This window comes from Gadus macrocephalus, chromosome 13 (assembly GCF_031168955.1).
Source record: "Gadus macrocephalus chromosome 13, ASM3116895v1".
NCBI lineage: Eukaryota > Metazoa > Chordata > Actinopteri > Gadiformes > Gadidae > Gadus > Gadus macrocephalus.
Window position 1 is genome coordinate 18,952,833 of NC_082394.1, and position 24,233 is coordinate 18,977,065.

General features: G+C 46.5%; 2 protein-coding genes across 8 annotated transcripts in view; both read left to right on the forward strand.

Moving 5' to 3' along the window:
- Positions 1-1,838: 1,838 nt before the first annotated feature.
- On the forward strand, positions 1,839-21,022 carry eif4ba (eukaryotic translation initiation factor 4Ba). Of its 6 annotated transcripts, none has more exons than XM_060069362.1 (15): positions 1,839-1,971; positions 3,624-3,803; positions 4,048-4,250; positions 5,426-5,542; positions 8,276-8,330; positions 9,306-9,449; positions 9,803-9,940; positions 10,870-11,052; positions 11,793-12,078; positions 15,463-15,551; positions 15,955-16,240; positions 18,524-18,561; positions 18,945-19,074; positions 19,724-19,796; positions 20,158-21,022. In XM_060069362.1, the coding sequence occupies exons 1-15, from the start codon at positions 1,959-1,961 to the stop codon at positions 20,227-20,229; spliced, it is 2,007 nt and encodes a 668-aa protein (XP_059925345.1). In that variant the 5' UTR covers positions 1,839-1,958; the 3' UTR covers positions 20,230-21,022. The 6 variants fall into 6 exon arrangements, with proteins under 6 accessions (XP_059925345.1, XP_059925346.1, XP_059925347.1 ...); XM_060069363.1 differs by having other exon boundaries at positions 15,979-16,240; XM_060069364.1 differs by lacking the exon at positions 18,945-19,074.
- Positions 21,023-23,218: 2,196 nt separating this feature from the next.
- LOC132470611 (tensin-2-like) overlaps positions 23,219-24,233 on the forward strand; it is a 37,458-nt gene continuing 36,443 nt past the window's right edge. For both annotated transcript variants that reach the window (XM_060069355.1, XM_060069356.1), the window contains exon 1: positions 23,219-24,154. In XM_060069355.1, the coding sequence (XP_059925338.1) occupies positions 24,041-24,154 (114 nt within the window). In that variant the 5' untranslated portion in view covers positions 23,219-24,040. The remainder of the gene's footprint in view (positions 24,155-24,233) is intronic.

Here is a 24,233-nt window from a genome sequence, read left to right on the forward strand (position 1 = left end):
TGTCTTAAAAGTCTCCATAACTTTCACCATGTTGGCCTTTAACTCCATCAATCGCCAGACACAGCTTCCACCATCTCCCTCTGTGTGTCCATGGGTCCATGAGTGTGTACACCCACCGCCTGTTAAATCAGAACGGTGACTGGGGGCCTAGTCAGCATGCTGGGGAAGAGGCAGGGCAGGGAACACCCCAACCACACAAGAGTTTTGGTTTGATGGCATCAACCAAAACTGGATGTCTTTCATCCTTTTCCCACCACAAACAATGGGAACCGCTTTGTTTTTGTGGCTATGGAACATTTAACCAAATTGCCAGAGGTGTATGCAGTCCCTGACCAGAGCGCTGCTACCACAGTGTGCATGTGTGAAATTTTCTTTAGGTTCAGGGTTCCTGAGGAACTATACAGTGATCAGGGACCCAACTTGGAGGCGCAGGTGTTCACTGAAGTGTACTAGCGTATTGGGGTGAGGAAAATGAGCGCCTCTCAACCCTCAGAGTGAGTGTTTTTTGGGGAATGTACTAAATTCCCCAAAAAAAATTCCCAAACCAGTGGGCCAGCCCTGTGTGCTGGAGAAGCTTTCGGATGTTGTGTACCGAGTTTCGGATGTTGTACCCACTGACACACCGAAGCGGTGTGTCAGTGGGCGGCAGGGGGATCTGAATTGGGACCTCTTGGCCTGCAGACCAATCCAGCTCACCAGACAAGGTTCCTCCAACATCCACAAGTACTCTTGACGAAACGGAAAGTGGGGAACAGGGGCCTGCGACCCACTGGGTTCTTAGGTGTAGGGGACAGCTTCCCAGTCTCTATAAGGAATTTATTGCCAGGCGTTGGATGTTTGTTTGCAGATTACCTGGTGCTGCTGTCCCCAACCCAAGAAGGCCTACAGCATCTTCTGCAACGTTTATCTCCAACCTGGTCTATGACTCTATAAAATAATGATATTTGAAGAAAGACCCAGCCTCCACTAATACAATTTCCCCCAGACACTGTTACCGGTGAAAAAAAACGGTGAAAGACCTGAAAGACAAGGCAAGGAGGGACTTTTATGCCATACAATTAAGCATCAAACTAGAAATCTCAGCCAAACATCAAATTGAAACTCTGCATGCAGATATCAGAAAAGCTATCCTCTGCAAATTGAATGCATGCAGAGCAGAATTAGGACGATACCTTCATTATTAAAATCCAGAAGATAGCGCTAAAATTGTATAACCACATGAAGGAAGGTGACAGTCACACACTCCACAACAAGTCCCTCACCCACAGAGAATATCATATAGAAAATAGTCCCCTGAGCATACTGGTCCTGGGACATTAGGCTAAACCAAATTGTAAGTAAAATAAAGGGAAGGTTTTGGCATGTTTCCTTGTCCCTAAACAGTGAATACACAGTTGCAGAATCCCCATGACTGACCAATAGTCAAGAAAATCCTTGACCAGGCACAGACTCAGTGAGCACAGCCACAACATGGCACATCTTTGTCAACATAAAATTTCACTTTTTCTGTCTGTTCACAACGATTGCACTATTGCACATATCCCCAAGACCTCCATACTGTTAATAAAGTGTATGTACGCTGTATCTTTACTTTATCAGGGGATATTTGACAATTTTTATACACTCTGAGAGGCCTATTCCATATTTGACCTGTATAGTATTGACTTGTAATATATTTTGTGTTTTATTTTTGATAATTTACCTTATTCATGTTTTTATTTTGGCCTAATTTTTCACCTGTTTGCTTACGCAACGTTTTTCTCACATGGCAATAAATCTTTATGAATTAAAACCGAATCGAATTGAAAGGCCTGAGCCTGAAGGTCTGCAGCTAGAGAGACCCTTCTAGAACTAAAGTGGACTTGTGGAAAGACATGCTCGTGGACCTCGCTGCGCGCTCCCGATAATAAACTTGTGACGCCTTCATCCGGGACTCTGGTACCAACTCGCTCTCCAAGATGGCGGCGTCAGGTGAGGTTTATGTGGGTGAACGATCTGGGTCGTTTAGGATATTTCAGAGTGTATTATCTCGACCATACATCGAACGGAGAGCTTACATCATGCCTAACAGCTGTTTTAGTAATCGGTGTTATTGTCGTACGAGAACGACCACGCGTGGCGGTTGTTGGTCCCAGTAAAGTCGCAGCGGCCGAAAGAGCGGTATGTGCGAGGCAACGACTTGCACGATTTAGCCATCTCTGCGCAGATATCGCGGGAATTCCTTTATTCATAGAATGTTATAGTTGCTTCTGCGAATACCGGCTCAAATGTTTTCTGAGTACTCTGTTTATGATTGATTTGGTGTCATGTTATGAAGTGTCGCCCACTGCGGAAAGAAACGCCACATTGTGTCTTCGTCGCCTCGGTTCGGGCATTTCTTGGAGGAGGGGTCGACTTGAATAATGTGCGCTTCCCACGGAATTCCCCACGTGCGCCACTTAATTCGGCTATGTCCGTGTTTAGTAGCCGATGGATAAATACCATACTAGCGGTGTCTGTCGCATTAAAAAAAATACCTTGACAGTGTGTTCCAACTTTGATCCGCATGTGTGTGTCTTTAACTTGCATGCTGCTGCTTACTAGTGGCGCATTCTGGTGCTGGCGCAGCCATGAGCGCTAGGCCCTAAAACCTGACCAGCTAAGCAGGGGATTCTTCCCCCGTCAGCAGTCCATTGCTGACTATGCTCGCATAAAGACAATGGCGGGCTACTTGGCTAGCAAGTCAACAGTGATAGATTTTCTCATCATACGTAACGTCTGAATAACATCTTGAGCTATATTAGTCACTGTAGATGCATCTACGATACGGTGTACATACCTCAATGCAGTACCACGGGTGCGATTGAGTGATTCATTGGTTTTCATTCATCTTTGCGTTTGGGTACAGCAATGCCCAAAGTGTAAACAGTAAGTGTGTGTAGGGTATGTGTATGGCTTTTGCGCTTTGTGAAAGAATGCCCTGACTGCCTGGATTTTTGACAATAAAGCTTACTGGGAGCTTTGTCCTTCTGACCTCCCTCCCCAGGACCAAAACAAACCGCCGTCCAACCCCCCACAAACTGCCATTGACTGAATACAGAAACTGAACAAACACGTTTCTTTCAAAAAATGCAGCCAAATTGTATCTTCTAATACTCTCAATGCACGCAAGTCACAAGTTTAAAGGTGCACACCTGTCCTCCATTTTCTTTCTATATTCAGTTTGCAACTAAGAGGGCCATTGTTGGACATTTACCGACTACTCCCTTCGTTATGAGCAGGGCATACTTGAATCATGGTTTAGTTTCAGACAAGGAATTCTCCATCAGGGTAGTACATTCCTTATCTTGGTCGGCATACTGCATTTCCTATATCTCACAGGGACAGGTCATAGTTAACTGAAGCACGGCCACTGAACTGTTAATCTGGGGACAGACGAAGCTGTCAACAAAAGCAGGGACTGTTGAATAGGGGATGTTGGTGCATTTCCTTTCCGTGTTCTCCGTTTTTACCTTAAATGTTATGATACCCTCCTGTTTACCAGCATGGATGTATAAAGCGTTAGGAAAAGCATTTCCATCTTCAGTTTCAGTGTCCAAATTAAAGTGATGTTAACTCCTTTCTTTGTTTGGTGTGTCTTATAGCAGCTAAAAAGAAGGGGAATAAGAAAGGGAAGACCTTTTCCTTGACTGACTTCCTGTCTGAGGACAGTGGAGGAGGAGGAGGAGGAGGAGGAGGGGAAAGGGGAGGGAATGCCCCACCTCCCAACTACCCCGCCAAGTCTACCAGCTGGGCCGATGAGACTGATGACCTGGATGGTGATGGTGCGCACACGCACGCACACTCTTCACCTTCAAAATATCTTCTAAAAGATGATATGATGATGTGTAAAATGTGGAGTTAGTCAGTCGTGTCACAGCTTTTCATTTCTCAAGCACAGCAATAGCAAGTCCTGTATTCGTTAAGAACAGTAAAGCTCTTTTGTTTTCGTCATTGTGGACCCCAAGCATGTACATGACCACGGGTACACGATAACATGATTGTTGTTGGCTACAACTGTCCATGCAGTCTCCACCTCCTGGCACACAGAGGAGGATTCGTTCCGGTCGAACATCGACCGCTCCATCCTGCCAACCGCTCCGCGCTCGGCCCGCGAGCCCGATGTGGACCGCGCCCGGCTGCCCCGCAGCCCACCCTACACCGCCTTCCTGGGCAACCTGCCCTACGACGTCAGCGAGGAATCCATCAAAGACTTCTTCCGTGGCCTGGCAGTAAGTGTCCCATGCAGATTCCCGGGTTGCACCGTATTTTAATTTAATGTTCACTTGCCCGATATTGTGATGTGGTTATTCATTGTGAAAAACTGAATACGTATTCAATAACGCTTGTTTGGCGCATACGAAAAAAAAGACATTTGTTTTTTGACCTTTTAACTAAGGTAAAATTACGATTTTGGTAAATATGCAATTGTGCGAGCGTGCACTCACACTCTCCGGTCTGCTGTGCCTCCTCTGATGACTCGGGCCTCATCTTTGCCACTACTCCAGGCACTGTTTTCGGCCACCCTGGTTTTCATTGAAATCACACACAGGACCCAAATGACATGCCCTTTGTGGGGTTTTTTTAGCCCAGAAACGATTGGGCATTGGCATCTCTAGCATTAGCAATAGTAGTAGTCATTGCACTACCATGCAAGGTGAAACCAAGTGTCTAAAGGTAGCTCAAGTAAGGAAAGAACTGGAACAATGTGTTTCCCTTAATCGTTTAGTTTGGTTGAATTGTGATGGAGGATAGTGTTGTCCTTTAGGCAGATTACACATGGAATACAAAAACAACTTCTACCTCCTCGTTTTTTTCCAACTCTCTTTATGGAGCTTATTGCAAACGAGGTCTATTAAAGTCGTCATAACTTAACGGTGGTGTTTGCCTGGGGAATGAGGCTTCTGAGCATTTTTTGTTTTTTATATTGTGGCCATTTTTGCCAAATATTCTAGTCTCTATGATTTGATTTAATGGAACTCTTTGGGTTCTTGTCTTAATGTATTTATTTTGGTCATGCCAGTCGACCATGAATTAATTCCTTCACTGTTCATTTTCTGCATGCATTAATCAATTTGATTACACAATGTTAACATAATTAGTATAATCTTGTGTCAATAACAAGAATGCTTGAGTAGTAGTGGTGGTGGAGGAATGTAACAGTTAGGGTTGGGTTACCATTCATTTATCGAGGGCCAATGAATCATTGCCGGCTAAACATTGCTGCAACAAAATAGGCAAGATAATAGCTAGGGTGTTCCTTGAAATGCTCAGTCAAAGAAGGTGGATTTCCAATTGGTGCCATGCAGGTGACAGAAGGCCAGTCACAGTTCACCCAGTGTCACTACTCTGCTTAGCGAGTCCCTGTTATGTCATTGATCATATGTACTTTTCCCTCCATCTACAGATCAGTGCTGTGCGTCTCCCCAGGGAGCCCAGCAACCCCGAGCGCCTGAAGGGCTTCGGCTACGCAGAGTTTGATGACGTGGATTCCCTTCTGGGGGCCCTGAATCTGAACGAGGAGGTGAGCCGTTGAGACTCTTGCATCCTGTGCATCAAGTCGTAATTGCAGAACTGTCGCTCAACTAAACACTAAATCTATGAGCAGAGCAAGTGGAACAGTGACATGCCATCTATTACTCATAGTCATGAGCGCACCAAATATCAGCGCATGTAGGGATGCAAGAAATGGCCGAAAGACACGGATGGAATACACTGTTCAGTGGAGTACATGAGTACCCTTGTACTCTTTTTGCAAGGGTCTTTCTCAAAGTCTGATAGTTCCCACCAATGAACAGATATGGTCAGTTTATCGTTAATTATATTTAGGCTGTGTGCGTAACGTTCACACTGGACCTCCACTGCGTTCCTTATTCCATTGTAGAGCTGGCGCGATACACATCTAAATGGCAATTTGACTGTTATGTCAGTTTATATCCAGAGATACTTTGAAACGTAAGACGCATCCGTTTAAATACTGTTTTAGTTTGGTAGCTGTTTAAGGTGCCGTGACATGCTATTTTATGGATGCTTTAATCTAGATATTAGTGGGCCACTAACGCTGTATTCAAAGACATTCCAGAAATTCAGCCATGCTGCAGAGTTACAGCCACTCCGAGCCAGTCGCACATTGAGCTTCCCCCAAATGCGCTGTTTTGGTGTCTGTAGTTATAATAAAGACGAGGAGGAGCGAGGCGGGTCAAGGAGGAGGGTGGGGTAGATGCCCTGAGCAGCTTGCAGCCATGGTACCGTGCGCTCTTTTTACAGTGGATGTACCGCAATGGCGAGGCGCACACAGCCTTTAGCCGTGTTCTGTAAATATTCTAGAACACACGGGAGTCCTGGACCTCTATATCTAAATTATATCATATATAGATATCTATCATATAATATATATTATCACGGCCAAAAGCTGTGTGAGCCGATATTATGAATCTCAAAACGACCGTGTTGGGTTCTCCGACGTTCCTGGTTCTTCCACGTCCACATCAATGTGAAGTAGACTGAACCGCGACAAGGAGGAGAAAGGGATTGTTGCCGGGCAGCGCTTAGGCACCTCCGCCTCATGCAGCGCCGAGGCGTTGGTCCCTCGGAAGCGGGGCTCAAGCGGGAGACATCGCCGCCAACAATCCCTTTCTCCTCCATGTCGTGGTTCATGTTCTTGAGGGGGTCAAAGCCAAAATTCCTTTCCCCCAATTCATTCTCAACCATGGCTGAGATAACCCCCACTACGAGTCTCGTTGTAGAAATACCAGAGACGAGAGTCAGACGTGTTATGCGCCATAACACCAAAAGCAGAACGGTTATCCAAATAACAAGGAAGTGTACAACACTTGTGTTACAGTCCTGGAGCTCTACATCTAAATAATATCATAATACATAGATATCTATATCACATAATACATATTATCAAGGCCAAAAGCTGTGTGCGCCTCCAGACGATATTATGAATCACAAACGACTGTCGGGTTCTGCGACGTCTCTGGTTCTTCCACTTTCACATAAATCTGAAGTAGACTGAACCGCGCGCTGCCGGCTGCCCGCTGCCGGGCAATGGTGCTTCGCGGCGGTGGTGCCTTGCGGCAACTGGCGGCATGTCGCAGTTCATGTATTCCAGGGAGTCAAAGCCAAAGTTCCTTTCCCCCAATTCCTTCTCAACCATGGCTGAGATAACCCCCACTACAGTCTCGTTGTGGAAATACAAGAGACGTCAAAGAACCGACAAGAAACACTTGCACACACACACATGTGGCGCTCGCACGGTCGTGTCTCATTGGCGGGCCAAAGTCTGGGCGGGCCAGGCAGAGTATGGGGGCGAGCTTAGATGCTATGTGACGACATAAGAAACCACATTCCAAATCAGCGCGCTTGAGCCTCCGTTTTTTCAAAGGCGAGCAGAACACCTAGTGCTCGTTTTACACCGAACGCAAGTTTTAGCCACTGGGGACCATAGGCAGGCTAGGGGAACTCATATTTATGTTAGAAAACCTCAAAGTGAGATTTTCATGCCATGGCACCTGTTTAAGGAGGTAATTGTAGGCCATGGAAGGTATACCGTCTCAGACACACAGGACTCTTACTGGCGATTGCGTCTATTTCGAAGTGTCTGATCGCTGAAATTCGTAGCGTGAAGTTGAGTATCAAATAAATTTGCATCTTAAATGAAACCACTTTGAAACATAAACTGGTTTTGGAGATGTGGGATTATTTGAATAAACCACCACAGCACCGCCATGCTCCTGTACATTTTGGTTTGGATGTTGGGGTCTTCCTGGTCATCTTGTCAAACTTTGCCAATGTAGGGAACTTTCTTTGATTTTAATGGCAGCTTCAAAACGTTGCTCCAATGCATATCAAAGTATTTGAAAGCTATTCATCAACAGGCCACTTCTGCTCAACCATTAAAGAGGCATGGTGTGAAAACAAGAAATATTGAACAGTCTCAGCCTGCAATCTCTGCCCCTGGGGCTAAAAGACTGCAGTGAGGTCAGAGAGGCATTATGTTAAGTGTGTGTCAATATGTTCTCAAGTTTGTTTTGCAGGCATGTCTCATTTTATTCAATATCTCTTAGTTATGAAACAAAGTTCTCAAACTTTCTATATGACAAGCGCAACCTATTACGCTATTGGGACATCCCAAGGAAGGGTTTTCTCTTGGGGAAGAAAGCCTTTGTAAAAGCCATTGTCCGCAATGTATGATGGTGCTGACTCAGACTTATCCATTATTTTTGTATGTTCTGCCCCATGTTGCTTCCAGAACCTTGGAAACCGAAGGATCCGCGTGGACATTGCAGACCAGTCTAACGACAAGGGTAATTTTATGTGTAGTATGCACTTAAGGATTGCTATGAGGTCATAAAAAGACGATGCTGACCATTAACAGTTATGCCTTTCCCTTGATCTTGGTGGATCTTATGAGACGGATCACAGACTGCACTCTCGTATGCTGCCTTCTGTCTCCTCCTGCCCTCTCCTGTCTCTGTCTCCTCCTGCTCTCTCCTGTCTCTGTGTCTCTTCCTGTCTCTGTCTCCTCCTGCCCTCTCCTGTCTCTGTCTCCTCCTGTCTCTGTCTCTTCCTGTCTCTGTGTCTCCTCCTGTCTCTGTGTCTCCTCCTGTCTCTGTCTCCTCCTGTCTCTCCCGTCTCCGTGTCTCCTCCTGTCTTGTGTCTCCTCCTGTCTTGTGTCTCCTCCTGTCTCGGTCTCCTCCTACCCTCTCCTGTCTCTGTCTCCTCCTGCTCTCTCCTGTCTGTGTCTCCTCCTGTCTCTCTGTCTCCTCCTACCCTCTCCTGTCTCTGTCTCCTCCTGTCTCTCTGTCTCCTCCTGCTCTCTCCCGTCTCTCTGTCTCTCTGTCTCGTCCTGTCTCTCTGTCTCGTCCTGTCTCTCTTTCTCCTCCTGCTCTCTCCCGTCTGTCTCCTCCTGTCTCTCCCGTCTCTGTCTCCTCCTGTCTCTGTCTCCTCCTACCCTCCTGTCTGTGTCTCCTCCTGTCTCTCCCGTCTCTGTCTCTGTGTCTCCTCCTGTCTCTCCCGTCTCTGTCTCCTCCTGCTCTCTCCCGTCTCCGTCTGTCTCTGTCTCCTCCTGCCCTCTCCTGTCTCTGTCTCCTCCTGTCTCTGTCTCCTCCTGCTCTCTCCTATCTCTGTCTCGGTCTCCTCCTGCCCTCTCCTGTCTCCTCCTGTCTCACTGTGTCTCCTCCTGCTCTCTCCTATCTTTGTCTCCTGCTGCCCTCTCTTGTCTCTGTGTCTCCTCTTCCTGTCTTAATGTCTCCTCCTCTCTGTGTCCCCTCCTTTCTCAGAAAGGGACAATGGGCAGATGGGGGGTCGCGACCGAGGAGGGCGTATGTCCGACCTGGGTCCTGACAAGACTGACACGGACTGGCGGGCCCGCCCTGTCAATGAAGACGACGCGCCTCCCAAGAAAGAAGATGCGTTTGGCGAACGTGAGACCTGCCCCAGTGTTTCCTCTAACATTGCATGTTATGTTTTGAGTGGGGCAACATACTTATAAGCTTAAAACATGTTATTATATGAGTGTATGTGTGTCAAATGAAAGCCTTAAATTGGGCTATTTACGTCTACTATCGTATTAAGTGTGTAATGGAGAGTGGGGTCAACTGATGCTTAAATTGCTACATGGAGAAAAGAATTACAATAGCTGGGAGGATTTCCTCAAGCTTTTGTACTTCCGCTGAAGACACTTGATCATTCAGCAGACCGCCCAATTGAGCTCGTCTCGGCAGTGCTATGACTCATTCGGATCTATCAGCATCAAACCTTTCTATCTCGGTGGCAGGCTCAAGAGACCGCTTCGAATCCGACCGCTTCAAAGACGGGCCGCGCCGCGACAACGACCGCTACGAATCAGGTGGCGGAAGAGACCGCTTCCGGGAACGCTACGATGCTGGGGACCGCAGAGACTACGACAGGGGAGGTAAGAGGGACGTCCTGGGACTCATGCCGAGCTGCTGTATTTCCATGTTTTTCCATGTTGTCTGCGATTCTCCATCCACTTTCATGTTGATCGCCCGATAGGCTTTAAGTGTGGACTTAACAGAATTGCAACCTTAACAGGAATTTAGGCGGCATCCATTGGGACCCATTATATTAAAGGTCCCATGACATGACACAAGTTGTGGTGTGATTAGCCGTTACAAGCCGTTTTGGAAATCTGTCCCTTATGACATCACAGGTGGGCGTGTCCACCTAGATGTGTGACGGATGGATGAGCAACGTTTGCTACAGTCCACTGGGTAGGCTGGTAGACTGATCTATCCAGCACACATCTGGGAGGACACGCCCACTTGTGATGTCAAAACAGCTTGTAACGGCTAATCAAACCACACGGCATCTGAAGTGGAAAATAATGTCACAATGACGATGCCTTTTAGTATACTCTTCGATGTCATGAAACGAAGGAAGAATTACCTGCCTGGTAAGCGGATGTGTAAAACGGTCAGGGCAGCAGTTATTGTTTTAGTATAACTTCACATGTGGATTTATGGAGCAGTACTTTCTATTTTCCAACAGTTGGTCATGCTCCTCGACCACTAACGTTAGCCTGTAGCGTCACGGTTTTTGTGGAGCTCGGTCTGGGCAGCGATGGATTTGAATGTTCCTGTCCGAGAGAGGAATACGCTTACTTATAGTACAATGTCATTTTAAATGCAACATCCTACACATCGATGTACTTTTAAGTTTAATCTAACCATTGGGATGTGTCTTTTGAATTCAAGCTGAAACAGTGGGCATTTTAAGTCAATCAGACAAGATTATATTTCTTTTGGCCCTGTTTGAGCCAATCCGTTTAGGATTTATACTTTTTTTACAGACCCGTAACACGTTATATGTTTGTCTTGCTAGGTTTTGGCTCCCGTGGAGGTGATAGTGCCGGCGGAAGCAGCAGCCGCCGTGCTTTTGGAAGTGGCTACCGCCGCGACTATGATGATGCTCCTCCGAGTAGAGGTGGCTATGGCGAGCGGGAGCGCTACGGCGGCGGGGAGCGTGAGGACCGGTACGAGAAGCGCGAGGAGAGGGGGGGTGAGGGTAAGAACAAATATCAATGTTACCCATGCCCGTTCTAACACGGTTTCACTATCTGTGCAGTTCATACCACCAGGAACACCCAACACAATGTATATGCCTGAACGAGCTGTGAGCTTGTTAAAGGGGACCTATTATGCTTTTTCGACTTTTATGACCTATAAACGTTGTTATAATGATTGAGTCAGTTTAACCATACTAAATGTCAAATAATGACGTACATGCATTTCGACGTATTCCCTGCTGACAGTCTGGGGTGGCTGTGCAGAGCGCTAAACACTCGGGACAACGTTTGCGATTCACTTGTTCACATTTCTGGGAAATCATCTACGTAGTGGCACTCCTGCCGCGCCCCATATGCCTGGTCAAATCTGCCCGCGCGTGCTTCAAGGAAGGTAACCAATCACAACAGAGTTGGGTTGGCAGGAGGGGGGCGAGGGGGCGGAGAAGGACGAAACCGAGCATTGACAGAGAATGCTGAAAGCGCCCAGATGAGAGGAAGAGTTTCCCGAAAATCAACATCGTTTTTTGTGTATGGGTAAACATGACTATCAATCATTATAACAACGTTTATAGGTCATAAAAGTCGAAGAGGCATAATAGGTCCCCTTTAAGTATGGCTGCACTTCCTTCAGTCATTTATTTTGTAACCCATTCAAATACTGTATACATGAGTTGGAATCAAATCAAGTCCTATTCATGCCACGACCTCCTCTTCTGATGTGTGTGCCCCCCCCCCACAGCTGCCACAAGCAGGCCCCGGCTGAACCTAAAGCCCCGCAGCGTGCCCAAAGAGGAGGAGCAGGGTGGTGCTGGCGGTGTAATCAGCGGAGGGGAGAGGCCTCCAGCGCCCCCTCCCAGCTCTGGAAGCAGGGCCTCCTCCATCTTCGGCGCGGCCAAGCCAGTGGACACGGCGGCCAAGGAGCGAGAGGTGGAGGAGAGGCTGAAGAAGGAGCAGGAGAGGCTGGTGAGGCAGCTAGAGGACGACAAGGGTAGAGGCCTCGACAGGAAGCCCCGAGACAGAGACAGGTTAGTGGCCGAACGCCGTCACCCGCACCCCATCTGACCACATGGTTCCCGCGGGTCCTTAAAAAGGTCTTAAAAAGTCTTAATTTTTTTTTAAGACTATGGGAAATTGTCGCGCACAACAAATCACCTAGTGCGTCTTTTAATTACGGCATTTTCAGGAGTTTTACGTTACGTTAACGTTGACATCAGTCATCGGGGGCCGGTTGCATCTGCAGCCTGCAGCTGCCTCTGTAGGCTAACTTGCTGGCGCTACTTTTAGCTAGTGACGGTTGACATCATTAGGCCAACTTGCGCTACTTTCAGGATGGGACAGTGCAAATTCAATGAGAAATGGTTTGAGGAAGATACGTTTCGGGGGTGGTTGGAGAAGGCAGGTGACTACGAGGCAAGGTGTTGTTTATCCCGAAAGGCATTCATACTAGGGACCATGGGAGCAAAAGCTCTTGAGTCCCACATGAGGTCGCAGAAATCTATCCGATACTCCGTGGCAGCTAGCGGGACTACAGCGATGCCCGTATTATTTGAAAGAAGTGGACTGAAAAGTTCAGCATCCGTGGCTAGTACTTCACATCAGACGGCGTTAACCGGCTTTGTGTCGCCACCAGAAACCCAGAAGGCGGAGGTATTGTGGGTTCTCCACACGGTGAGCAGACATAATTCCTTCAAATCGAACGAGGACATTAGTAACGTCTTGGCTGCTATGTTCCCAGATTCTGAGTTTGCGAAGTCGTTCACCTGCGGTGAAAACAAAACGGCCTGTCTAGCCAAATACGGGATCGCATCTTTCATAAAAAGAGCTGTCACGCAGCGTAAACGATAAACAGTACGTCCTCATGTTCGATGAGTGAACAAAACCACTAAAAGCAAACAGATGAATATCCATGTGAGGTACTGGCCCACGGACGACACCGACAGCCATGTCTTATCGCGGTACTATGGATCACAGTTCATGCTGGATCATTTTAATGTAAGTATTCCAAACAGTAAATTAATTGAATTGTGTGACAGACTTTTTCCCAAAAATCATATTCGAAGTTTGTTTGTTTATTAATATTAATAGTCAAATATTTATTAATAATATTATGACCATTAAATTCCTTCAATAAGACCTGGATTGGGCTTCGCGGGGTTTGTTTACCGGCGTTGCTATGGTTACCGGTCCTGCGTGTTCCGACGGTTTATTAGGTATCTAATAAATCGCTGTCTAATCAATACTTCATTCAATGCCTCTTCCGTGGTCATTACAATATTATGAGTAGACTGCGTCGGGTTCTCCGACGCTCTCCCTCTTGGCCTGCCATAACAGGTTCGAATATTAAGGGCTGCCTAATATTTGTTTGAATTTTGATTTATTTTTTGATAATCGAATAAGGAAGTTCGGCTTCAAAGCGTGTGTGTGTGTGTGTGTGTGTGTGTGTGTGGTCAGCCGTGTTTACATGGACACATCTGATCCGCATAGTTGTGGAAGAACAGCTCAATCGGAATAGAAAAGGATCATATAATACGCCTCAATCGGAATACAATTATCTGTTCGTAATATAATTCTATTCGGCTACAGAAGAGGTGGTGTAGTCTGCTATAATCGACATGCATACACTTATTCCGATTAGTTTGGGGTAGGGATGCAAATTATCGAGTAATTCATTAATCGATAGTTGTTTCATCTTATCGATCGATGATCGATTAATTGATAAGCGGCAATTCTTCTGAGAAGCTGAATTTCCTTCTGAATGTGACACATTTAGGTGGTAATTCAACAAAGTCGTTTAGTTGTTGTACTTTAAAATACATTTACATTTAGGGCATTTAGCAGACGCTTTTATCCAAAGCGACTTACAATAAGTACATTTGTCAAGATACTTCCACATATTGTGCATTTGGCGTCTTTGTCGTCATTAACCAACTTAAAGTGGCTCCATACTGCACACCGTTTTGCCCTTTTCATCGTGTCACTAGCTGTGTTCGAAATCGTTCCCTATACACTTGTTCCCTATTCCCTATATAGTGTACATGATATAGTGCACTATATAGGGAATAGGGAACGAGAATTCGGACACTACGCTGAACATTTCTAAACGTCATTTGCGTCAGTAAATGCTCCGGGTATTTGTGTGACGCAGACAGATGCGCCCACATCAAGTAAACAAACCGGGCACTCACGACGAAAGCTGGAGGTTGTATTGATGTTGAATGTTACATTTCCTTGTTTAATTAATTTTGAATGTTTAATATTCTATGTTAAATCCCAAATAAATTGTTGACATTTCTAAACGAAAGCCGGAGATTCCATCATTAAATGTATTCGTTTTCGCGTTTTTTTTCTCCCCTGGAAAAATACAACCGCATTGCATTGTTGTATACGGGAGTAACATGTAGGGAACATCGTATGTACCCTATTTTAAGTCCACTATATAGTGCCCTATATAGTGGACCACTGAGAATTCGAACACCCTAGAAAATGGCGTGCACCCTATTTAGTGCACTACATCCATGATGGGGAACGATTTCGAACACAGCTAGTAGTGTCCCGCTTTTCGTTTGTCTTGTTCTGCTTCGCTTGTGATCCCGCTTGTGTTCCCGCGTGTGCGTCAAGTACGTCTGGCGTCAAGCGCGCCCTCACGTGGACGGTTGGGGAATTACGGGTTAAAAATGCGATTAATTGCAAGTAATTTATTTTAATCGAGTAATCTCTTATCGACAATTAATCGATAATCGATTAATTGTTTGCATCCCTAGTTTGGGGTTTAACTTAGGAAAGCTGCAGTAGTTCGCATTTGGTCCACTCCGCACTCCAAACTTGACCGCTGTCAAGGACGGTGGATTTATTGCCCGATTCATGTCTTTGTTATCACTCCGTAGTAGTTACAGTAGTCCGGTAACATATCAACCCCAGCGTGTCCGGTTGCTAAGCGACGGTCATGGGTGACTATGGGTGACACGGGTGGGTTAATGTGTTCGCGTATCGTCGTGTCCGCGCGCTTCCGAGATAACTTTGCAAGAGTACTACTACTGCTAGTACTACGGCTACGGTTGATGTGTATAAGTGACTCAATTATACACACCTTTTCTATCAAATAATTTTTGGGTCTTAATTTATGTATGTGTTGGTCTTAAAAAGTCTTAAATTTGACTTTAAAAATGGTGCAAGAACCATGGACCACACCACTGGTACAATCCTATATCTTCATTTGAAGTGGATGTCGGCAATGGGAGCATAGCCTTGACTCCAAATGAGGGATAGGAGAAACGCTTTACCCAATACTACACTGATTGTCTTTCAACACGCGTGACTACTTGGGTGGTAATATGTGTGTACTAACATCTTGAAAGAGGTAACTTTCTTTGAAGGCTGTACTGATTTCCTAGCATCTTGTGTGTCTTCAGGGACCCAAGCTGGCGCACTGAGGAACCGCAGGCAGAGCGATCTCGCACAGGGAGTGAGTCATCACAGCAAGGGAGCACCTCTGGGAGAGGTAGGTTATCAGAACCCCGGGTGGACTGTTGGTGTATGTGTGGAGCCTAGCACACGTTTTAAAGGTCTAGGTTTGATGGAAAGGAATAGTGGCAGTGATCAAATGATTTGTAATCTGGTAAAACACGACAATGGGCTCGGTAATATGTCTAAATGAGTTGTTTCCATGTCCTTTTTTTATCTGCTAATAGACATGGGGCCATTAAAAAACGATGCGAGGGCATTTTATTTGAAAGAGTTCCATGCGCCGTGTAATCAATGAAACCTGTGTATTTTTTTTAAGAAATGGACTGAGCATCTTTACGTTGGAATAGTGTGCTTGTGGTTGTTTCCGTTTCCTGCGGAAGCCTCCGTTCCCTGTCTGCACCTCCATGTTGTTAAGCTCTCTCAAATCGTCTGAAAAGATGGCTCTCCTTGCCCCGCCCCAGGCACGCGGCGCCGGGAGAGCGAGCGCTCGGTGGACGGCGAGGTGTTCAGCGGGAGGGAAGAAGAGTGCGCCTCCCCCGGGGGCACCTCCCCGCGCCCCCTCTCCACCGGCTCCGCCTCTTCCAAGGAGCCGCTGAAGGTGGTGCCCGCCCCCCCCCCGAAGGAGAACGCCTGGGCCAAGCGGAGCGCGGTCAGCACCAGCTCCAGTGACAAGGACGGCCTCTCCCCCATCTCCCCCAGTAGTACAACTCCACCTAAACTCAGGTAGGAGCCCATACGGGTGGTGTAGCAGTAGTGGCTGACGGGGTGTGGTTGGGGCCCTCAGCCTTAAAGGGGACATACTATACCACCAGGTGTGAGTGTGATGAGCCTTACAAGCCGTTTGGAAATCACTAGTGGGCGTCTCCACCTAGATGTGTGCTGGATAGATCAGTCTACCAGCCTACCCAGTGGACTGAAGTAGGGATGTCCCGATCCGATATTTGGATCGGATCGGCCGCCGATATTAGCAAAAAAAATGCATATCAATATCGGATCGGCCTGCACGGGAAAATCCCGATCCGGACTCCCGATCCAGTTTGTTTTCAAAACTCCGGTCTGTGTTTTTGAGCGCACCAATGTAGGTAATCCATTCCAGTTTTTTTCAGCTTTTCCCCCCAAATCCGGTCCGCGTTGTTCAGCACACCTATCGCACACCTAGTGACCTGCAGTCGGTTGCACCAGCAGAACGTAAAGCCGATCATAAGTTCGGGTGTAAAGTCTGCCTTAACCCTACGCTCGACGTAGCTAGTGTCAAACTAAAGGTGTTCTAAATTTTGGTTGCACCACCATAACTTAAGTTGTAACGTTACTAGTAGTGAATAAAGTGTACCAGTGTCGCTTTTAATGACGTTTAGATAATTTCAAGCCAGATAACAATGTAAACAGGAAATACCGGCAAGTTTCCACCTTACCTGAGTGAAGACGCGTTAGCACCCAAATGAGAGGGCAAACAAAACAGTTTGTCATTTATCCTCTAAAATTTGCTTGGACGGTATAGGCGTGAGGTTAAGCTATTTGATGGCGGATTTTATAATAAATAAATAAATATAATATTCCGCCCGGCAAAACCGAAATCGCGCATATAATTCAACATCATCATAATAAAGAAATGGATCGATACGGTCACGGACAATCCGTTCCCGGCGCAAATCGCATTGAAACTCCTCTTCCCATTGCTCAAAACGAATAGCCATCTTTACCCTGCTTTAGTGTTGAAATCTTTTTACGTTTTTTTCTTTCAACGGTTCTTTATCGTTAGTATGGAACTTACACCAGCTAGAGGGGAGGTGTAAAAGATAAGTTATAACTTAGTGTTACGTTGAAACTATCTGCTTGGTGCAACTGCTATTTTTTTAGTAGAGTGTAAAGTCGAACGTTTGGGTGATTTACGTTCAACGTAGCCTAAGTGGGACCTTACGTTCTGCTGGTGCAACTGGACCCTGTCCAGCATCCCACTTGTCTGTGCATGTCCCACTAAGGATTTAAAGTTATCGATAAAAATGCCAATTCAGTGTGTGTGTGGTAATTTGACTATTTTCTACTCAGGTTTTGTGTGTGTTGCTTTTATATATAATGTTATATTGTTTACACTCTTGTTGTTCAAGAACAGAGCACTGATGCCAATTCAGTGTGTGTGTGGTAATTTGACTATTTATTATTTTGTCTATTTTGTGTTTATTTAAAACAGGTCAGCTTCTCATTACCAACTATTGTGGATTATTCAAACTAACCTAATTAAGTTGGCTAGTTGTTCTTAAGAGTAAAACCCTTTTCAACATGAGTAGTACAACAAAATAAGTAAATATATTTAATCTTTAATACATGCTTGGATCGGCCGGTATCGGTATCGGCCGATGCTAAAAGCTACAATATCTGTATCGGATCGGAAGTGCATAAAGCTGTATCGGGTCATCCCTAGACTGAAGTAAACGTTGCTCATCTATCCAGCACAGATCTTGGTGGACACGCCCACTAGTAACTTACTCACACCTGGTGGTATATGTCTCCTTTAATGTTAAGTTTGGTTCCAGCGCGTCACTGTGAGTCTCTTTGGATACCAATGTCCCCTAAATGAGCATTACTTGGTCAAAGGGTCTTATGGCTACATACGTATGGATGTTAATTTCATTGCAATTTAATATTCTAGTCCTTTTCTAAGTTTATTGCGCAAAATAACAATCGATTGCTGACTGTTGCAAACACATGCTCCAAATCTATGACTTGGGCCATTAGCCCAAAAACACACGCAAGTTAAAACCCTTTTGGTGCGTCATGACATTGACCTCATGTACAAACAGTATTTATATCTGTAGCTATGGAAAGAAATTCTGTACACAAGGGATTAGAGTGCAGTGGGGGCCGGGCTATTGGACGGCCTCCATCCCTGAGCTATCCGCATATTGATCATGTCCCGACCCAGAGCTGAGTCACTTCTCTTGGTTTCCATCAGCATTCAGAACGTTTGTGACCTCTATATATTTACCACCTTTTTCTTTACATCTCCAGCGCCACAAATTCAGCGGATGAAAGAGGATCTGGAAAGGGTAAGGCTCCCTGATGCCCGCTACAAGCCCATGGACGTGACTGTTGTTGTTTGTCGTTTTGTTTGTCATGTCAAGCCGTGCGATGTACAGCATTCATTAAAAACTGCTGAGCGCCCCCCCCCTCCCCCCCTTATGGCACTACTAACGTCCAGGAGTTCTGTGTGAATTGCGCTTTAAAGAGTTTGCTTTGCATCCTAACTCCCCCCTGCGGGCGTTGAAAGAGGCTTGCGTTGCAGCTGGACGACGCCGGGGAGCTAGCCGCTAGCCGCGTGTCGGTGGGCCGGCATTGCTGAGCGCGTCCCCTCGCCGTTGCTCTGGGTGTGGTGTGCGTCGCCGTAGCCATGTAGCCGCTGACCCCTCACCTGTCTGGCCTGTCCTTACAGACGAGCATAAGGCTGACGCTGTGCGAAGGGACCGGGGTCCCCCGCGGGGGCGTGGGGGGCCTGCGGGCCCCGAAGCTGGGCGGGGCCGAGGAGAGGCCCCCAACAGAGACCGGCGGAGAGAGGCCGACAGGTCAGCCAATCGAAGCTAGCGACTCGAAGCTGGCCTTGAGCGAGAGAGAGAGAGCGAGAGAGAGAGAGCGAGAGAGAGAGAGAGAGAGAGAGAGAGCGAGAGAGAGAGAGAGAGCGAGCATCTGTTGATTCCTCATAATCTCAGCTATACATCTGGTGTGTGTCACTGCTCTTTCCCGTGGGGTGTTTAGAGATAAAGCATTGAACCATCGCTAGTGTACTTAGTTATTTTTATTTGATTTGATTCTCAGAACCAATGACGATGCTAAATCAGTGTCTATTGTTTCACATTAATCAAAATCCGTGAGTCTTCATATTAATCCTTATACGCAATCGAGTCATGCAAGATGCGATAACTTGGCAGACTTGCGCTCTTGGTAACAAGAGACCCCAGTGCAGTAAATGTTCTCCCAGCCCCTGGTGGCATTATGTGAGCTGGTTTCCATTAACAGTTGGCCAGAGAGGTCTGTTGGGCAATGATTTGGGGCTTTAAAAAGTTTGAGTCATCCTTGTGTGGGCGCTCTGGTCTGAACGGTGGTTCTTGTGAGTGAGTGTGTGCGTGAGTGTCTCTCTCCAGCCCCTCACCTCTGGGCCTTGGAGGACCTTCGGCTGGCCCCTAAGGTTCACCCTAGTGTTGGTTCTGATTGTAGAAAGGATAACAGAAGAGACCGAGACTCCAGACCACCTGCAGAGCCAAAGAAATACGAAGAGAGCCCAATCCCCGTGAGTCCAGAGAGTGACGTTGATGTGTGACTCACCCCTAGAACTGACTCCCCCCTCCTCACATCCCCGTGTTATCTCCCACATAGCACGTAGACCTCCCCTCATACCGTTTTTTTTTTTAAATGGTATGTGAGTCCCACTATTGTTTCAAGAGTGCGCTTTCACCATGGAGCCCACCGCCAGCCGATGTCCGTTTAAACGCTGGCATCAGTTGCTCCGCCACGCTCCGGTTCCAAGCAGTTTTTTACTCGTTTGTGCTCTTACATTACTATCACTTTCCTACTGAGTTTTATCTGTTGCCAATAATTGTTTTTCTCGAAATTGCAGCTGGAATGAATTGTTGTTGCTGTTTGTTTTACAGAAGTTCAGCTCAGCGAGTAAATATGCTGCCCTGCTGATGGACGGAGAGCAAGGGGACAGTGCTGAAGATTGAATACAGCGAAGAAGAGATCAAGAAAATTGAGAAGATTTACGGCAAAAATAATAATCACATTAAATATGGAATCAAATATCTCATATGACATGAGAGGCTTTGGGGGAAGCCCCCCCACCCCACCCTCCCGCATCCCCTTCCTCCTCCCCTCCCTCCCCCATCGAACCGTCACCCCATATTCTTCTCCCATCCCCTTCTCCACAGTCAGGACTTTTCAGTTTATAATATAGTCGCATACTGGACACGTTTTTAAATGGAAAAGGGGTAGCGGATACATTCGAGGAAAAGAAGTTGGAATAAAATTGAACTAATTGTAATAAATAAATGGAAAAGTGGGGAAATGATTTTTGCATATTTTTGGGGTGCGGGTGTGGTATTTTAATTGCAGGAGATGTAGCTTTACTCAGTTTGGTTGAATAACTTGCCTCAACTTGTGACTTGCCTTGTTCATAAAATACAACGTACTTCCTGATCATTGACGTACCTTTTCTGTTGATAAAAAAAAAACGGTGATGTGCAAATTGTAAATTACGACTTACGCAATGAACAAATATTTGCAGATCAACACATATTGGAAGTAATGCTTTCTTTTTTAAAACTTGTATAGGAGTATATAGGCGTCGTTCAGTATTATGCCTCCTAGCCCAACGATGTCAGATGCATGCAGAGGATGAGCAATCTGCTCAGCCAGATAATCAAGTGCTGTCACCATTATTCCCAACCTTCGTGCTGATGTGAAAGCAATAATGGACCTTATGCTGGATGATGGCTTCAATTAAAGACTCTCCAGGTCTCTCCTGTTTCTCTATCACTCACTTAATATTTCTAGAATGAGTCACACTGAGGGGAGGCACTAAACCTCTGCAGGCTGACGTGATTACATCTTCCAAGTTGCGATGAGTGGGGCGCAAAGAGTACATTAGTCTCAAACAGCGCAGCCACATCAGCGAAATATATTTCTAGTAGGTCAAACACGTTATTTTATGCAAAACCTTCTTGGCGACATTTCTACTAAATTAATTTTCGGGTTTACTTTACTTTTACTTTTTACTTATTTATTTTACTGCTTCACAATTCATGGCAATTAGTTGTCTGTCAATAATTAAGTTTGGTCTCTTCAAGTTTCACTTCACCCCATAAATCATATTTTGGAACAATGAGGACTTGAAACAGTCCTGTCATCCTGGTTCTCCCGGTGTGGTCCATGCTTTTAGTGTTGCGTCAGGAGCGCAGGTCCCGACCCCCTGCCGAGAGCCGGGCTGCATGGCAGCAGCTGATTCGGGTCCTGCTGTGCCTCTCATCTCATACTCTCAGCTCGTAAAGGAACTTTTCACAGACCTAGCATCAACAGACTTCTTCTGACCGTCTCTATAGGTTGTCTCTGCCAGGAGTCGGACTATAGTCTATGGTCCTGGCGCCTGCCCCACCCGTCGCCAGTTCTGACATCTAATGGGAAACTCCTGTTAGTCTTAAACTTAATGAAGTTGTTTGGCGGCCAATTGTGGTATACAGACACAATAACACTGACAAGATTTTTAAAAGCGGGATAGGCTACGACAATAATATATATATACCCTTTTAACAAGCTGTGTTAAGTAATTAAGAAAAGCCTTTGTATGCAGTGGCTTATATCCATTGTGGTTGCTTTCTCAATCCCCCAAAGGGCTCACAGTTTGAGTTGGTGCATGAAGAGTGCACACTGTGAACAACCAGCTGCTGTTTTCCCTAGGAGGTCCTCAAGATATATATATTTTTTTTCAAATGTCAAACCTTCAGATGTGCTGCGATAGTTCCCATTGGCTCCTGTCACCAATGGCCACGACAACATTTTAATGTGATTTTCTCGCCCTGATATTTGTTTGTTTTTCCATTTATGGTTGATGTTTAAGTTGCAGAGTGCATGGCCTGGTCACAAAGAGACAGCTGATGTCATGGCACCAGATTTTTATGGGAGTGTACCTATGTTCCCCTGGTCCTACGTCCCACGCTTTGTGTGTCACCAGGGATCATAGGACCCTGCTATGAGCAAAACTTTTTTCGCAGGTAGGGGCAAGTAACACCTTTTTCACCTCTGATTCGCCTGTGAATGGTTAGAATGTCTCTCCTCCGATATGGTTAGGGTAAGGTTTAGGGTTAACCCTCACCCTAACCCTGACCCTAACCCTTTGCACCCGGGGAACATAGGGATGTCCCGGTTTTTACCACCAGTGAAATGCACGAATTTCCTTAGTTCTGCTTTGCTTCGAGGAAAAAGATTCTGAACCCAATTTAAAGTCTAATTCGTCACAGATCGGCTTTGTCTCCGTTTATGTTCAGTGGGCTCTAGCTGGAGGCAGTAAACATGGTTTTTGAATGGGTTTATTGTGAAACAATAGTTTGGGGGATTTGACAGCTGTGTGTGTTTGTGTTTTCATGCAAAGTTCAACTGATATAAAACAAATCAAAAAATGTAAGAACAGAGTCCCTCATTGTTTTTGCATTATCGATTCAACAAGGGAGAGGAAGGAGGAAAGTTCCAATGGTCGTCAGCACTACAAGGCTGCCTAACGCACCCATCGGGAAACATAAGGCACAGAGGACATTTTGAGACACCTGGGCCCTGATCAACTCAATATATTAAACCAAAACCAATTGGACTACAGAGCCCACATCTTGGCGGTTCACTCGTTAACATTTATATTGCATTACCACAATGGACTAAAGACTTGAAGTGTATCCAAGCTTCTCCTTTATTTTTCTAGACCCGCAGTGGATGTTGAAATGGGGCTTTTTAAATGAGCATCCTGTTGGGCCACATTACGTGAGGCTGTCCGGGGAGTGAGCATGTTGGAGTCAGCCACCATCTAATCACTCCCCGATGATAGAGAGAGAGAGAGAGAGAGAGAGAGAGAGAGATTATGACCAAAAAGAGGGAGAGAGAGCGTATGACCGAGAGAGGGGGAGCGAGAGAGGGAGAGGGGGGGGACATAGCTGAAACCAAAGAGAGGGGAAGGCTCTGACATCAACCAGGCAAAACAGCTGCCCCTCTTCTCTTCCATGGAGAGTGATAGCCGGAGAGGTAAAGGGGAGAGAGCTGGATGAAGTGTAGGAATGAGGAAGAAGAGTGGAAGGTCTGTTAGCATTCTGGAGGAGGAAGAGAGATCCTAGGGCTCTGGAGACCTGAGAACAAGGGATTTGCAATTGGAAGAAGGAAAGGAATGAGAGAGAGAGCGCGGGAGGGAGGGAGGGAGGGAAAACTGAAGCGAGAGTTTGTGGCTGTATACATTCACACTCTGCAGCCTGGATCGCCAGTGAGCGAAGCCAAAGGAAAGTTGTGTGCAGAAAGAGTTGTAGGTCTGTGTTAGGCGTGAGAGAGAGAGAGAGAGAGAGGCTGTAAGGGGAGACGTGAACGGGGGGCAGAAGGAGAGTCTTGTGCGGGACCTTTTTAAAAGTCAGCACGCCAGGCTGTTTAGGAGTGAAGGGCAGAGGGGTGTGAGCGGAGTCTCTGGGGAACAGGAGGTGGAGGGGTGGGGGGAGAGGGGGGCAAGGCGGCATGTGGCTCACTCCAGGAGGACTCTGGCTGTCAGAGGAACACTAGCAGGTCGGTTCTTACTATGAGGGACTGAGCCAGGGAGAGAGAGAGAGAGAGAAAGAGAGAGAGAGAGAGAGAGAGAGAGAGAGAGAGAGAGAGAGAGAGAGAGAGAGACCCTCGCTGAGGGTCAGCGAGGGCAGAGCAGCAGAGGCCAGAGTTTCTTGAGGACAAACTCCAAGACACTTGGTGGAAGTGTTAGGGGGGGTAGAAGCAAGGGCAAGTGCCCGGGCGGCTGGAACTATGGGGTGCATTCACAGTGCGGTGATCCGGAAGGGAGCGAACCAGGGAACTTCTATGGACCGCAACCCGCACACGGACCCCTCTGTATCTCCCGGCATACTGCAGCTGGCTGGGGTAGGTAGTCGAGAGAGACCTTTTCGTTTCACAGCTGTTGGCGTTTGGAGAATCTGCATGGGTTGGCTAGTAAAGTGAA

Bases quoted from the DNA above. Each gene is read 5' to 3' on its own strand.
- eif4ba (XM_060069362.1), top strand. The intron at 11,053-11,792 runs GTAAGAACAAAT...CCCCCCCCACAG, and splicing joins CGAGGAGAGGGGGGGTGAGG to CTGCCACAAGCAGGCCCCGG. The intron at 19,075-19,723 runs GTCAGCCAATCG...TTCTGATTGTAG, and splicing joins CGGCGGAGAGAGGCCGACAG to AAAGGATAACAGAAGAGACC.